The 13,435-nt window shown below is 39.1% G+C and overlaps 1 protein-coding gene across 25 annotated transcripts in view; it reads left to right on the top strand.

The window, feature by feature from the left end:
• The window catches only part of DAB1 (DAB adaptor protein 1), a 438,670-nt gene that overhangs the window by 333,227 nt on the left and 92,008 nt on the right, over positions 1-13,435 (top strand). For all 25 annotated transcript variants that reach the window (XR_007162624.2, XR_007162623.2, XM_067001657.1 and 22 more), the window contains one exon: positions 1,265-1,464. Coding sequence is in view for 23 of the 25 variants with exons in the window: in XM_067001657.1 (XP_066857758.1) it covers positions 1,398-1,464 (67 nt within the window). In the remaining 2 variants the exon portion in view is untranslated. The remainder of the gene's footprint in view (positions 1-1,264; positions 1,465-13,435) is intronic.

Raw genomic sequence — 13,435 nt, 5'->3', positions numbered from 1 at the left:
GCTGCGGAAAGTGATTTCAACTGTCCAAATTATTTCAATTTTGGAAGCATATTACTTTCTTAAATTACAGAGAGATGTCATTAGCAAATGTATTTAACTGTAGTTAATCTGTGGCCAGCTAATCAGCTGATATGCTGGGTTAATTTCTTTATTAAATGCTTATTTAATAACTGGGCACCTGTTCAGACAGCCCAGATGGACTTCCCAGTAATTGCACTAATAACTGAGAACTTTCTCACAAAAGGAAAGGACAAGAAGGTGATGCGTGCAGTGAGGGAGCAGCCTGAGAAGTGGCTTCAGAGCAGTGGGGTCCTGCCGTGAGCGGGCTGGCTGGAGCAGGCTGCTCACCCTTCGGAGCCAAAGGGGCCAGCAGTAAACCTTGGAGTAATAGTTTGTTCTTTTTGTTTCTTCAGTGCTTATTGTTTGCCTTTACAGTCCCTACATCCCCCAGCATTACAGCCTGCCTCCTTCCTGCTTCCCCAGCACACTTCTGCAGTTACTGCTGTGGCCTCGCAGCCGGCATGTTTGTGCACCTGGCCAACAAATAAATATAAGTTACGTAAAGCTGTAGCTTGTGCCCTAAACCTTACCATCTTGCCCCTCGTAAGCAGTCCCATCACATTTGAATCTCGTGGAAACTGTAAAGTTTAATTAAGTATATTTCTGAGGATATATATTTGCAGGAAAAATTGCTGGATGGGTGTTAAGAATTACAGCTTTGTTACACAGAAGCAGATCCTTTTCTGCCTGAAACATGCATGTTATCATAAGCAAGACAAGTGGCGAAGTACCGTGTTTTCAGTATGGGTAATGAATACATTTTCATTTGTCTTTGTTCAAGTAGAAGAATGAAAACATTTGAAAGAGCATTTGAGGAGCAAAAAATCTGAATTTAAGGTCTGGCAATGTGTTTTTACCTTGTTGCATTTAAGAACTACATCCTTGCGGAGTGTTTTGCTGTTCGTGACATTGCCAACTACTTCCCAGCTTGTAATCTGTGGCCTCCAGCTGCTGGTTCAGTAGTACAGGTCTTCTGTGCATCTCTAGTCCTTGGAGACATCTCAGATATACCAAAACATCTCAAACAGGAATAGATGTGTGTGTGTGTGTGTGTTTCGTCACCTACAGTCGCAGGCAACAGAATCAGGGGTTCTCTGTCTGGAAACAGAGAATTTCATAGGTTTCTTCCTCAGTAACACCCCTCCCCACCCCGCCATGTTTTAAACTCAGAAAATGACTTACTTTTTGTTTGTTTCTTTCACAGCACACAAAAGGAGCGAATGAGATGAACTGTTTGGGTTATAGAATCTGAAAGGCTAAATTATTTTCTTGGAGAGACGTTCTAAATGAGCCTGACCGAGATACTGGATCTGTGTGAAGAGGACTAAGGATATAGGATGTCAACTGAGACAGAACTTCAAGTGGCTGTTAAAACCAGCACAAAGAAAGACTCCAAAAAGAAAGGTAGTGACTAATTTCTCTGTATTATTACACATTTTCTACTCTAATCAGCTATTATATCAACCGCCTTTTATGCTTCTATGATTCTTCTGTTGCCTATGCAGTCAGTGAAAGTAAAATTTGTTAAGTCTAGTGGAAGTCTTGCCTGGTCAGGGAACATGGGATTTGATTCTCTGACACAATACATTATTTAGATGTATTTTAAATGTAAGAAGAAACTTCTGTATTTCCCTTCGATAATTTTTACTTCTTTGCAGTTGTTTCAGAAATGAAAACACACTTTAAAAATTACTTTTAGCAAAAGATAGCTGTTTTCTCTGTTGATAAATATTTTCTTCTAAAGGCTTTGTTTCTACTTTGTTTTGGAACTTACCAGAGCTTAAATGCACTTTCTGTTGCTGAAGATTGAATCTTGCTGACATTTTGTGAAGCTACAGAGAGCTCTTTAAATGTCTGTAGGGAGATTAACTGTAATCTAGTAAAGGAAATAGAAACAAGGAGGAGGAAAACCCAGAGAAATGAGAAGCTCTGAATAAATGCATGGCTAGATGATTTCAGATTTATAATTACAAGTTTGCATCAGATTGTAGGGCAGTTATTTGTGCAGATAAGCATGAGAAACGTAATTCTGTGAGTTGGTGTTTCCTGAATAAGAGTTCTGTTAGATTTTGGCACAGATATTTTTTCTTACATTTCTGTGGATGGTTTTTATTGCTTGTGTTTTCAAATGCCATTGAACTTGGAAACCAAAACCTTGAACTCTTGTGTTAATTTATGTTGTTCATAGTAGCTGTCCGTGGTATTTTAAACCTACAGAGATAATGAAGTTAAGATTGAAGCTGAATTTAATATATATTACTCAAACTAAAAGGAAAAGGAGTAAAACAGCAAAAAGAACCCTTAAAAACCCTTTAGACCTCCATGTGAGCTTTTCAATTCATCATTCTGTTTCTTTTTGCTCATGTATAATTTAGCCATTTCCTTCTGAGGATTTTGCATGTTTTTCTAGATGAGGATTTTGCTCATTTTTGCTCATATTTATGTGTGTGTTGCAAATGGTACTGTGTGCGTGTTGCAAATTACACTTGTGCTAGGTACCTGATGATAACCTGTTCATCTTCTGGGCACATACACCTTTTACTGTGGTCATTCTACCGACCTGGTGATTAAGTTCTTGTGATTGCTGTAGCCTTTGTATCAGAGATCTTTACATTAGGTTTTTGTAAAAGCCACAGCAATTAAGCATTTTAAGCACATATTTGGGAAGGTGGTTTAGTGTCCTTATTACTGCTCTAGGCCTAAACTCACAAGGAAGAAATGGTTCATTTAAGATAAAAAGAAGCTGTGCTTTGGAAGACCAAAATACGGGAACTTTGATGTAAATAGGAATGTGATCTGAGAGCGATGCTCATCAAGGCAAGTAAAGAAAGTAAAGCTGGTTATACGATCAGCATTTTTGGGCAGGCAGGCAAACTCAAAAATCTCAGTTCTTTGCGATACAGATAACATCTTTTTGATGTCTGTCTTCTGTGTTTATTTCTTCTGCTGGAGGGTGATACTTCTGAAAACAGCAAACAAATGTTTTAGAAACTTGCTGTTTGTTAATAAAATATTCAATATACGTCTTACAAAAACACTGTCATAAATCATAATAACTGAATGCTGCTCTGCACAAAATCTGATTCTAGCCCCCAAATGGAAATTCTGAGAATTACCTTCATGGCTGAGAAAAAGTATAAAATATGTCCAGTGGCAGCGATCAGAGCTCCCTGCAGCACGTAGAAGTAGCTGAAGAACTGGAAAGGACAGTGCGCAGCAGCAGCACATCTCCAGAATTAATCGCGTTCTGTATTGTGTGTGCATGTCCAGTCTCATCCAGCCATCCAAAAGCCTCGTGGTACAGTGATTGCTTTAGACAGACAAGGTATACAATTCAGACAGTGTTTGTTATTCAAATCCCATGTAGTGAAAAGTCAAAAGAAACTCGGTGTGCTCATTTACTCGTCGCCGAATTGTATATATTTGTGTATATTTCAACAAATGAGCCCTCCTCTCTATAGCAGGGATGATGGACATGTGGAAAAGCATGAAGCTTTTTTCCAAGTTCATTAACAGCAAGCACTGGCAAGTAGCAAGTACTAACATGAAGTTTCTAATGTTTCTAATCAATGAGTTTGATTATTCAATGGAACTGAGTATTCCCAAGAAATTAGTCCTTGCTTTATAAAGAGAAATTTCAGTCTTATGTAGTGAGTCAGGTTTCATACCTCTGCAAGAGCCACACAACCACGTCCATACAGCAGCAGGGAGGGAAGGTAATAAGTTTGATAGTAGCTTCCTGACAGAATGACTGTCCCACAGATCTGTCCCATGCTGAAGATCTAGGGTGACTGAAAGGGAATGAGGCTTACTGTAGAGTTACAGCCTGGGACAGCGTTCCTCCTCGATCTCAGCAGAAGTCTACTGCGTAGCACCAGCTAAATCTTTAAATCTCTGCACAGCTGTATGAGGATATGCTAAGGTAGTGTTTCTTACTTGAAGTGTTGAGATAATACAAAGCGTAATTCCTAGGATTTGTTAGGTATGTGAATATAAAACATGATAAAATGTTAGGTAAATGCAAACTGCTATTGTTACTGTAAGTACAATGGGCAAAAAGGAAATGGTTATTCAGGTATGTGATCAGTACATTTGTGGTGTAGTGCCTATCGAGAGGTAAAGGCTCCCTAATACCATTAATCAAACAATTTTATAGTCTGGACAGCTTAAAGGAAAAGTCTGGAAGGAGTTGTGTGATATTTAGTGGTGGCAGAAGTACCATCCTGCTGCTGGGATGGGCTAACTCCTTGCAGCAGGGTGGGAGTGCCTGAAATTCTTTCATGGTTGCTTATAATGGCTTTTAGGTGGTATCACATAGATTGCTGCAGCAGTAGAGAATGTGCCAGATTGTGTTTGTGCCATGTATGGCCACTTAAAAGGAGAAAAAAGTTACAGCATGTGCCCTTCACTGTTTCCTCTTTCCAGAAAATGAAAATGGTGCTTGTTCTGCCGGCTTCTTCAGTAGCTGCAGGTTAGATACGTGTAAACTTCCTCGTGCAAGCTCTTAATGAATTCAACTTTTGATGTAATAATTATTTGGTGTTCATTCAGAATTTGTGACTTGCAGCACTCAAATGTATTGATTTATACATGTTGGTGGGAAACAGACACATACCCTTCCTATCTAAGAGCAAAGGCTTTTGGTGACAGGGAAATGGTTTGATTGCTGCTGCAGGTGGAGCACATGACATTAACTCTCCTGCACAGTTACAGATTTTATAGGATCTTACTTTTAGAACAATTATCTCTTTCTGTAGTCATATGCAAAGCAATTCTCTTACAAGAGATTATTTAAAACATTTCTCATTAGGCACAATGTTTTTACAGCCACAGGCTTTACCGTCCTTCATGTAACTTTGGTCTCTCTGTTATCACCAAAGCTGGTTGGTAAGACAATGTTGTTTGATTGTTATGAGAGTTACTGGAAGGATTGTCACTGAAGTTGAAACAAAAACTTATATATGAAATCCTCTCACTTGTTTAAGTAAAATCAGGCTGCAAAACTCTAATGTGTACTGTAGGTAAGTTCAATACTAACATGATAACATCAAATTGTAATTTCTAATGTTAATGTTATCACCATGGATAATCTTAAAAATAGACTGTTAAAAGCCAAGTACTAATTTGGCCTTTTATTCAGCCAGTATTGATCTGATGGATAAATACTGCAGAGTTGGATGGGATGTTCTAGAAAAGGGACGTGGTCATGCTCCCAGCACACAGTAGGAATTTGAACTGACTTGAAGAGGTGAGCCAAGATGCTGCTTTCCTTCTGAATTGTTGCTTTGTACTCCTCGTACTGTCAAGGTGCTCAACAACCGAGGAGCCATGTTTCACTGTGACCTCCACAGCCCTCCTTTCTACACTTCACGCCACCTTATGAGCTTACAGCGCCGTAGCTGTTACTAGAGGAGACTGTATTTCTGCAGCCCTGACCTCCAGCACTAATCTTTGTGCCACTCATCTGATATCTCCCAGTAACTCCGTGTTGTTACTCCTGTTTGTGAGAACTTGCTCAAAGTCTAAAAGTTTCCCTGAAGAGTTATCCGACTGTTTTGTAGAATAGAATCACACAAAATTCTCAGGAGCTCTGTTCTAGGACTTCCTTGGTGTTTTTTTTGTGTGTGTGATTTTGCCATAAATCATGGGTCCTTTAAGAACACTGTAGAGAATTAATTACAAATACACTTCACATTAATTACAAATAACATTGTTAAAGGCTGGTTGTTTTCCACTTGTTTATGTCGTCTGGTTCATTGAGAGGTGAATAAACTTTACATGTTTGTAGCATTTAAGATAGGAAATCGGAAGTTTTTATTAGCCAGAGCTGTTAGAAACATAAACCGTTATTGCCTTCTAGTACATGAGGGTGGGGAAAGTCATTTTATAAACATGTATGGATTAATGAATCAAATTGAAAACAGATTTCCTTAAGCCTATTGGAATTAAAATTGATTTAGAAACCTCCTTGGGGGAAATGTGCTGCATTGGTGGTGGATCCACACTGATCCACCTTGGAAAATCCCCTCTTTTAAAATCTAACAAGAAAACTGAAATGAAAGGTTTGTAAAGAAGCGAGCCAGGCTATCAAATTTGAATGCAGATCTGCTTCAGCTTGTGGGAAGCCAGGAAGCTTTTCTAGGGATTTGATTTCTTCCTCTTGCACTTAAATTCTGTAATTATTCTATTTGAGGCTTAGGGTTTATTTATTTATTTGCGAAATCAACTCTTGTCAATCCCCTACACGGAGTCTGTTTTAAGACTTGATTCAATTTCCAAACTGGCAGGGACTTCTGAAAACAGAAGCAAGACAGGGAAAATAACTCGGGCATCTTGACAATCATCCTAACAATCTTTGATGCTAAGGATCCCCGTGGGCAAAATTCCTTTATTTAATAGGCTTCCACTGCAGTGCATGGGAAGCACGTGGTGTCCGGCAACAGATTTCGCAGGAGGCGTGCCGCTGAGCAGGGGATTACCTTAACCAGCCCGTAAAACGTGAAAGCTAGAGGGGCTGTGACGCACTGTGGCTCTACCAGAGCTAGGTGCCTTCTTCCAGCCAGGACTCAGGCACCTTTGTTTTAACTGGATGAAAAAGCAAGTTCCACAGCGGTGCTTCAGGAGGGAAAGAGCGAGTGGACTTTGCTCAGGGCACTTCCCAAAGCAGGTGGGGAATCGCCCTGCTTGCCCCAGGAGGAACAGAGGATGCTGCCTGCCAGTGCTTTCTTGGTGCTGGCAGATGCGGATTTGGACCTCTCGGGATCAGGATTGCAAAGAGCATAAGCGTCCTACTTTGTGTGTGCCCGCTAATTAAAAGGAGTGCCATGGCTCCAGGACCACTCACGTGTGTCAGATTGGGCCGCTGGCAGATCACATCAATTTCCTGGGTCTTTTAAAAACTAATGAGGGTCTGGAGTCTATCTAACCATCTAAAGGAAGCCCTTTATATTCCCAGAAGCTAAACTGTAGTCACACTAAGATCAAACAGGAGGTTTCTAGTTCGTTTAGGAGCCTCTGGGGATAAGCAGCCCTTAAACAAGGTTATGTTTTATCATTATCAGTTTTGATCATAGGTGTCTAATGCAGCCCAAGTCCTGCTTCGGGTTTCTTAGACCTCATTCGAATCTTATCTTTAGCCTGATCACTACTGAATTTGAGAGCAGGGTGAAGGTTTCTGGTTGACATGAAAGTTAGGATTTTGCTGATACACAGAAATCAGTTTCTGCAGCTTCATCTCCAGGTTAGAACTTCAGTTTAAATGAGTAAGTGTTATGACCAATGACAGTTGGTTTTTCCCCCATGTTACAATCAGCTAACAACTATTAAAGCATCATTGCTGTAATGAGGTATTCCAAGTTGTCAGATTTGTCTTAGGTTCATTTGTGTTTCTGATCACCTATCTAAGATTCGTGGAATACAGCAGAATTCACATTTGATGTAAAGAATAATGTAAGAGGAGCACGATCAGGAGCTTGTTTCATTGACGGGGAGTGGATTTGCTTTGTTTCCTTGCAGTAGCTATACGAGTTCTTCAATAATTTATAGATCAAGTAACAGCAACATTAATTGATATACTAATTGAGTCCACATGCCTGCCTTTAACAAATCTCTTTTGTGAAGTGGTTACTGACAATATTAATTGCACATCTTTTGAGTCTTGTTACAAGTTATGAATTCATTCTCAAGTTGAAAGAGGGTGGGAAAATCATTAATTTTGACATTGTGTAGTTGTAATTAACAAGAGTTATCCAATAACCTATCATAAATTAGAGAGCTCATGAATTATATTTTAAATACCGCATTCAACCAAAGGGGGTCCATGGTTGTGTTAATTGAAACGTTCTTAGAGGGAGATGGATGTTGTCTCTTGCTGCAGTTAAAATGTTTACTGTTATTTTTAATTGAGAGACAGGTCTGCCTAAATGGAGGTTGGAGATCTGTTACTCTGCTGTTCCTCAGTGGAGGAATCAATAATCTGTTGAGTGCAAGAATAACATTTCCTGAGTGCTCCCGTTCCGTTATCATTTCTCAATATTTTAACAGTCGTCAAAGCATTTCAGTTGAAACCAGTAATTAGGAGCTTAGCGCAGCGCGTGTTCCACGGAGGATTTGACTCATGAAACAGTCATTAAACATAGGTAGGTGTTACTGTGCTCCAAGGCTGTCTGTACGGTAGGAAATCTGCTGCTGGCAGTGAGCATCACCCACAAATCCAGTTCAGCCAGCGCTGTACATCACTTCTGGCTTCGTCCACTGCACCATTAGGGTACGTCCGACGTGTGGTTGAAATACAACAGGTGCTGGGGCTAGTCAGGGGGTAGCACTTCTGCATTTGCAATCACTGAAAAGACTCCAAGAGAAGCTTGTGTTAGGACCTCTGTGAATGAGAAGTGTTATTGGTAGGGTTCAGGGAGGAAAATTATATCATGATGAATGCAACGGAGGAGGAATGACTTGATTCACCCAGATTAGTAGCTAAAATGCCTCTAGAGGTTTGGATTAGTAAAAGTTTTCTAATATTGCTCACACAGAAGTACTCTACAGGGACACCTATGCTGCTGCTGATAATGCTTTTATATCATTATTCGTGCAGAAATATTTGCCTAATAAATACCAATGAATGACATTTCTGTCAGTGTGTTGCATTACATGTATTCGAACGTTTCTACTTTTCTTGAAGACTGTGCCTTTTCCATTGTTAGTACGGGAAGTTCTGCAAGCAATAATAAAATAAGTCAAAGTGCGCCTCTGTAAAATACAGGTTAGAGAATCAGGCATCTGCTGCAATGCTAACTGGCTCCATTTCGCAGAAGGGAAATCAAAGACAAGTAAATCTGGGAAATTTGCTTGACCCCAGCAATCGTGGAAGCATTATGTGGCTTCCAGGTTTTCTCTAAAATAAACATTAGTATTATGTCACAGAAACCATAGCTGAAAAATCATTGCCCTTGGTCTTTCATGTCACAGGATTTTTGAACACTGGTCACTCACTCTTAAGAAAAGCTTGCCTGCAGAATCGCCAGCCTTTTGACATGGACTGTGGCTGCATTTGTAGGCCCTTCATTTATTCTTTATGGCGTATTTCTGCTGTCAGAGCGCAAAGGGAATCACACAGCGGATTTGGCCAACAGGCCCAGGCTCCCAGTGGTATGTATGTCAGGCCCAGGAATTCGCTGTGCTCCTCAGGAGTAAAGGAAAGATGTGCCTATGATTCTGGTAGACGATGTATTTTAGCTATATAATCAATAGTCACATTATTGGCCATCCGGAGTAAACTTCATATGATATATAAAGTGTTTGTGTTGTCCAAAGACAGGTGGATAAATGTGCTTAACTGTACCATTCTTCTTCAAAATGGATTTTTATTACAGATAAGTGTTTTCAGAAATAATTACAGATAATCTGTATTGTTTCTAACTAATCATTGTTACATATAATAGCTAGTGTTAGTGTAAAAACAGGAAAAAAGGCATTTTTCTGCTTTTACCGTTGTTTGGTTTTGCAGATGAGATCACGTTATTTAGTTGAACTACGTGTTTGTGTGAGCCTTTGGCATGAAAACAAAGCTGAATAAAAATCAAATTTTTTTTTCTTTTATTTATTTAACCTAGGCCAATTTATAGTGAAATCATTGGTAGGTATATGCACTTAACCGGTATTTTAAATTTAGTGGTAGTAGTACAATTGTTTCAATGTGTATTTTACTGCACCTCTCAGATGCTCAGATTTTAATGTATATCTCCTGATTTTGAGCAGACATAGTATGAAAAAGAGTCAAGGTCCCCTGCAATGTAGGCAGTGTAAAAATCCTTTTAGAAATAAGCAACCAATACTGAAGATGAGTGAGTGCTTTTGGTTTTGCAGCAAAGGAGAAATTGGGATACTTCTTGGTAGCTTTCCTCCTTTCCCAGGAACATCCGCTAAATGACCTGGGTAGAATCCTGGAGTCCTGCTTGACACTGGTTTTGCATACGGAGAAAGATGTCTGCTTTACTTAGTAACTGTACGGGGACTGTATTTTAAAAAACTACAGCATGGCAGTGTTAACAGTCTTTTCTACAATACCAGAAGGAACAGCTTTTTCTGGAGTCAACTTGTTTTTAATACCTGCCCCCATTTTAACTCATAGCAAGTGCTGAGCAGCTAATCTGTGATCTATAATTGCCTCTGATTCTTTTAGTTTAGTTAGAGAAGAAGCTGTATAATGAAAAGGATGATTCAAGGAGTGAAATGAAATTAAGCGCAAGTCTTTTGAGGTTAGATGTTAATTTCATTTTTAAATATAAAATTGCCATCAAAGTAATAAGAGCGTAATGCTCAAACATCACAATAATGTGGACCAGCATGCTGCTAATTAGGTAGAAGGCAAAAACATCAGTAGCAGTTTACTGAATTAATCCTTTTTCTTATACTTCATGTAGCTGGTATGAATTGTACATTGAGCTCAAATGTACAAATTCACGTCAAGTGAATTAAATACATAGGGGAAACTGGATGTACGCTATATTTGGGCACACCTTGCGTGTAATGTCGGCATGGCTATGTGTATGCGTTTAATATTTACTACATTTGCTAGGGTAAGGATGTTTATGGATTGCGGTCTTCTCCTTAATGCACAGACTCTGAAATGTCTCTTTAAATATACCGTGCTATCAGCACTTCTCCGCGGGACTGGATGGGGAAGAACACAGCCTCCGCTGTAGTGAGCGTGTCAAAGAGATGGCAATTCTACAGAGACGCCAGGAGATCAAAATGAAAGCTACCTACAGAGTTCTTTATCTGTCTCACCTATTTTCCTTCTCTCTGCTAGACTGTAACTAAAGCAATATGTTATACCTATGCCTCTATATTTAATTGCATTAAAGACATGCTGGGGCTGTAAGGTTAAGCACTGAAATTCTAAGGAAGTGCAGACTCAAAGTTGCCTGGGTAAGCCTAATTTAACATCCCTTCAGGATAGACAATTTTTAATGAGCTGATCTCATATTGCTGTTTCCTGGAGACCTTTGCCCTGTTCAGTGAATGGAAGGCCAGTGGTCAGGAAACGTGCTCCATTTGCTGCCTTCTGCGCTCCCCAGTCAAGGTGCAGCTGCCTGCTTTGTTTTCAGGATATTCCAACCCGAAACTGAACACATGGATCTGGATGAGAGCACCAGAAGATCTAAATTCTTTATATGTTAGCAACATTCTTTCCTTACCTACTGCTTTATTTAAAAAAAAAAAAAAAAAAAAGTAGGTGATTACTTTTGAATATTTTTTTTTTCCAACAAAATGAGCAGATCTGTTACCAGAGGAGCTTTTCATAGACAGGTAGTATTTTCAGCTAAGACTTCGTTAAGGAATTTGCCCAGATCCAAGTAATGTTTCAGAAGAGAAGCTTTGTCTCAGAGTAGTTGGGATTGCTTCACATTCACAGGGGTGGAAGAAGAGCTTGATCCTCAGGCAGGATTTCTGGGGGAAGTCTCATTGTGCAGGTGATATCCCTTGGCCACTTTGATATGTACAGGTCTCTCACTGTTTTCTTCGTCTTTTCTTCCTTAGTTTGCTTTTGCAACTCCTTTTTCCTTTTCTAGAATATCAGAACAGGAAAAAATCTGAATATTTTGAATGTGGATATTTATTTATTTATTAGCCTCTCTTAACTGGAAGAAGGGAACAATAAGTGTAAAATGAATAGGCCGAACACCTGGAAATGAGTTCAGGGCTTCAGAGGGGTGCAGTCAGAGCAACATTCAGGTTCATATATATATATATATGTACGTATATATATATATATTTTTTTTTTTTTAATGTAGGGACACATTAACAGGAAGGAGAGCAACAAGGATTTTGGGGGGTGGGTGAGGTGAGGATCTTCTGAAAGCAGTGGACCTTCATTGTGTTTAAAAACATTTTTGATGTTGGATTTATTTCATTATTCATTCATTTTAAATTATCTCATAACCATTTTCAGGGACATGGTCATTTCAGCAAACAAAGATAAAGCAAATATATATCCCATATATTTGAAAAGCTAGTAAACTCTCTGAAATAAATCCTTAATTCAGTAATTCCTCATATTCTATTCAATGCATAAATACCAACATAGTGAAAAGATTATGAAGATCATAAAGGGAGGTTGTGGATGGTGTTGTTTTTTTTTCTTTTTTGTGGTGGAACTAATCACATGTGGAGCTGAATGTTCTTAGAGCAATTGGTTACAGGAAATTTTATTAAGTGAAATTATGGTGTGCTTACATGAAATATTTTATGCACTAGTATTGAACACCCCAGTTCTTGAGACAAAAGGTAATGTTTTTTAAAAGATTTCGAGGAAAGATTTTCGTCCTTTTTGTAATGAAGCAATCGACACAAATTTAAAGATGCACTAAGACTTTCATAAACATATTGTCCTACAAAAAAGTGTTTGGGATTTTCTGTTGCCTGATGATCAGCTGTTAAGATAGGTGAATATAAGGATGTCACTGCTAGCAAGTAGCCTGACTTGGTGAGTCTTTGTTACTGGTGGCCAATTTTTGTAGTGTGACTTTTGCAACGGAGGAACTTTGAAAATTGTCATTTTGCAAAATCAACTTCAGGAGTTACTTTTCACCTCTTACCTACTCAAAGTTCAGCTTCTAGGAAAGTCAAATCCACATCTAATCTATTTTTCAGTGCTTTTAATGAGACTGCAGGGCCTGTTGGTAACATAAGGCAAAAAGACAGCTTTTTATCTGCATCAGTTTGCAATTTAAGGTCTAACAGAGCATGGAAAAAACTTGTGAATGCGTTTTTGTGTGGCCAGAGTTCAAAAGACAGAAGGAACACACGGGATGAGGGTGGTGGAGTTCCTTCCTCCTGAGAAGCTCTCTCATGTAGAGCTGATGGCAAACACAAAAGAGTAAGACAGAGCTACGCCTTCATGCAGAATTATCAGAGGATGTTTTATTTAAAAAATATTAAATTTGCATGCCGTATTAGACATTTTTTCTCCTGCTGAGTTGTAGGGGAATGCACAAGTGAATTCTTTAGAGAGAGGGGTGGGGAGAGATACCCAAGGTGCATTTCTTGGTGTGGTTTTTTTCACAGATGTGAAGATAGCTTTAGAAATTGCACTTTAAACATCCGTGAATTTACTGACCATCAGATGAAATCTTTGTCCACTGGGGTCAGCAATGCAAATTCTGCCCTTTCTCCATACACCCTTCCGTACAGTGGTCTCCAGCAGAGAGGTGTAAATCATTACACCGTCATCTCTTGCTAATGCTCTGTAACCTCGGCAGGCCAGATCCTCTCATTTCTGTTACCACACTAATTATATCCAAACACACGTTGGTTTTTTCAAAGCAGATGATGTTTGGAGGAGACTGAATTCTCTAAGGTTAGTAATGAAATT

Source organism: Anser cygnoides, chromosome 8 (assembly GCF_040182565.1).
Source record: "Anser cygnoides isolate HZ-2024a breed goose chromosome 8, Taihu_goose_T2T_genome, whole genome shotgun sequence".
NCBI lineage: Eukaryota > Metazoa > Chordata > Aves > Anseriformes > Anatidae > Anser > Anser cygnoides.
Note: the sequence above shows the minus strand (reverse complement) of the source record. Positions and strands in the feature narration are given on the sequence as shown.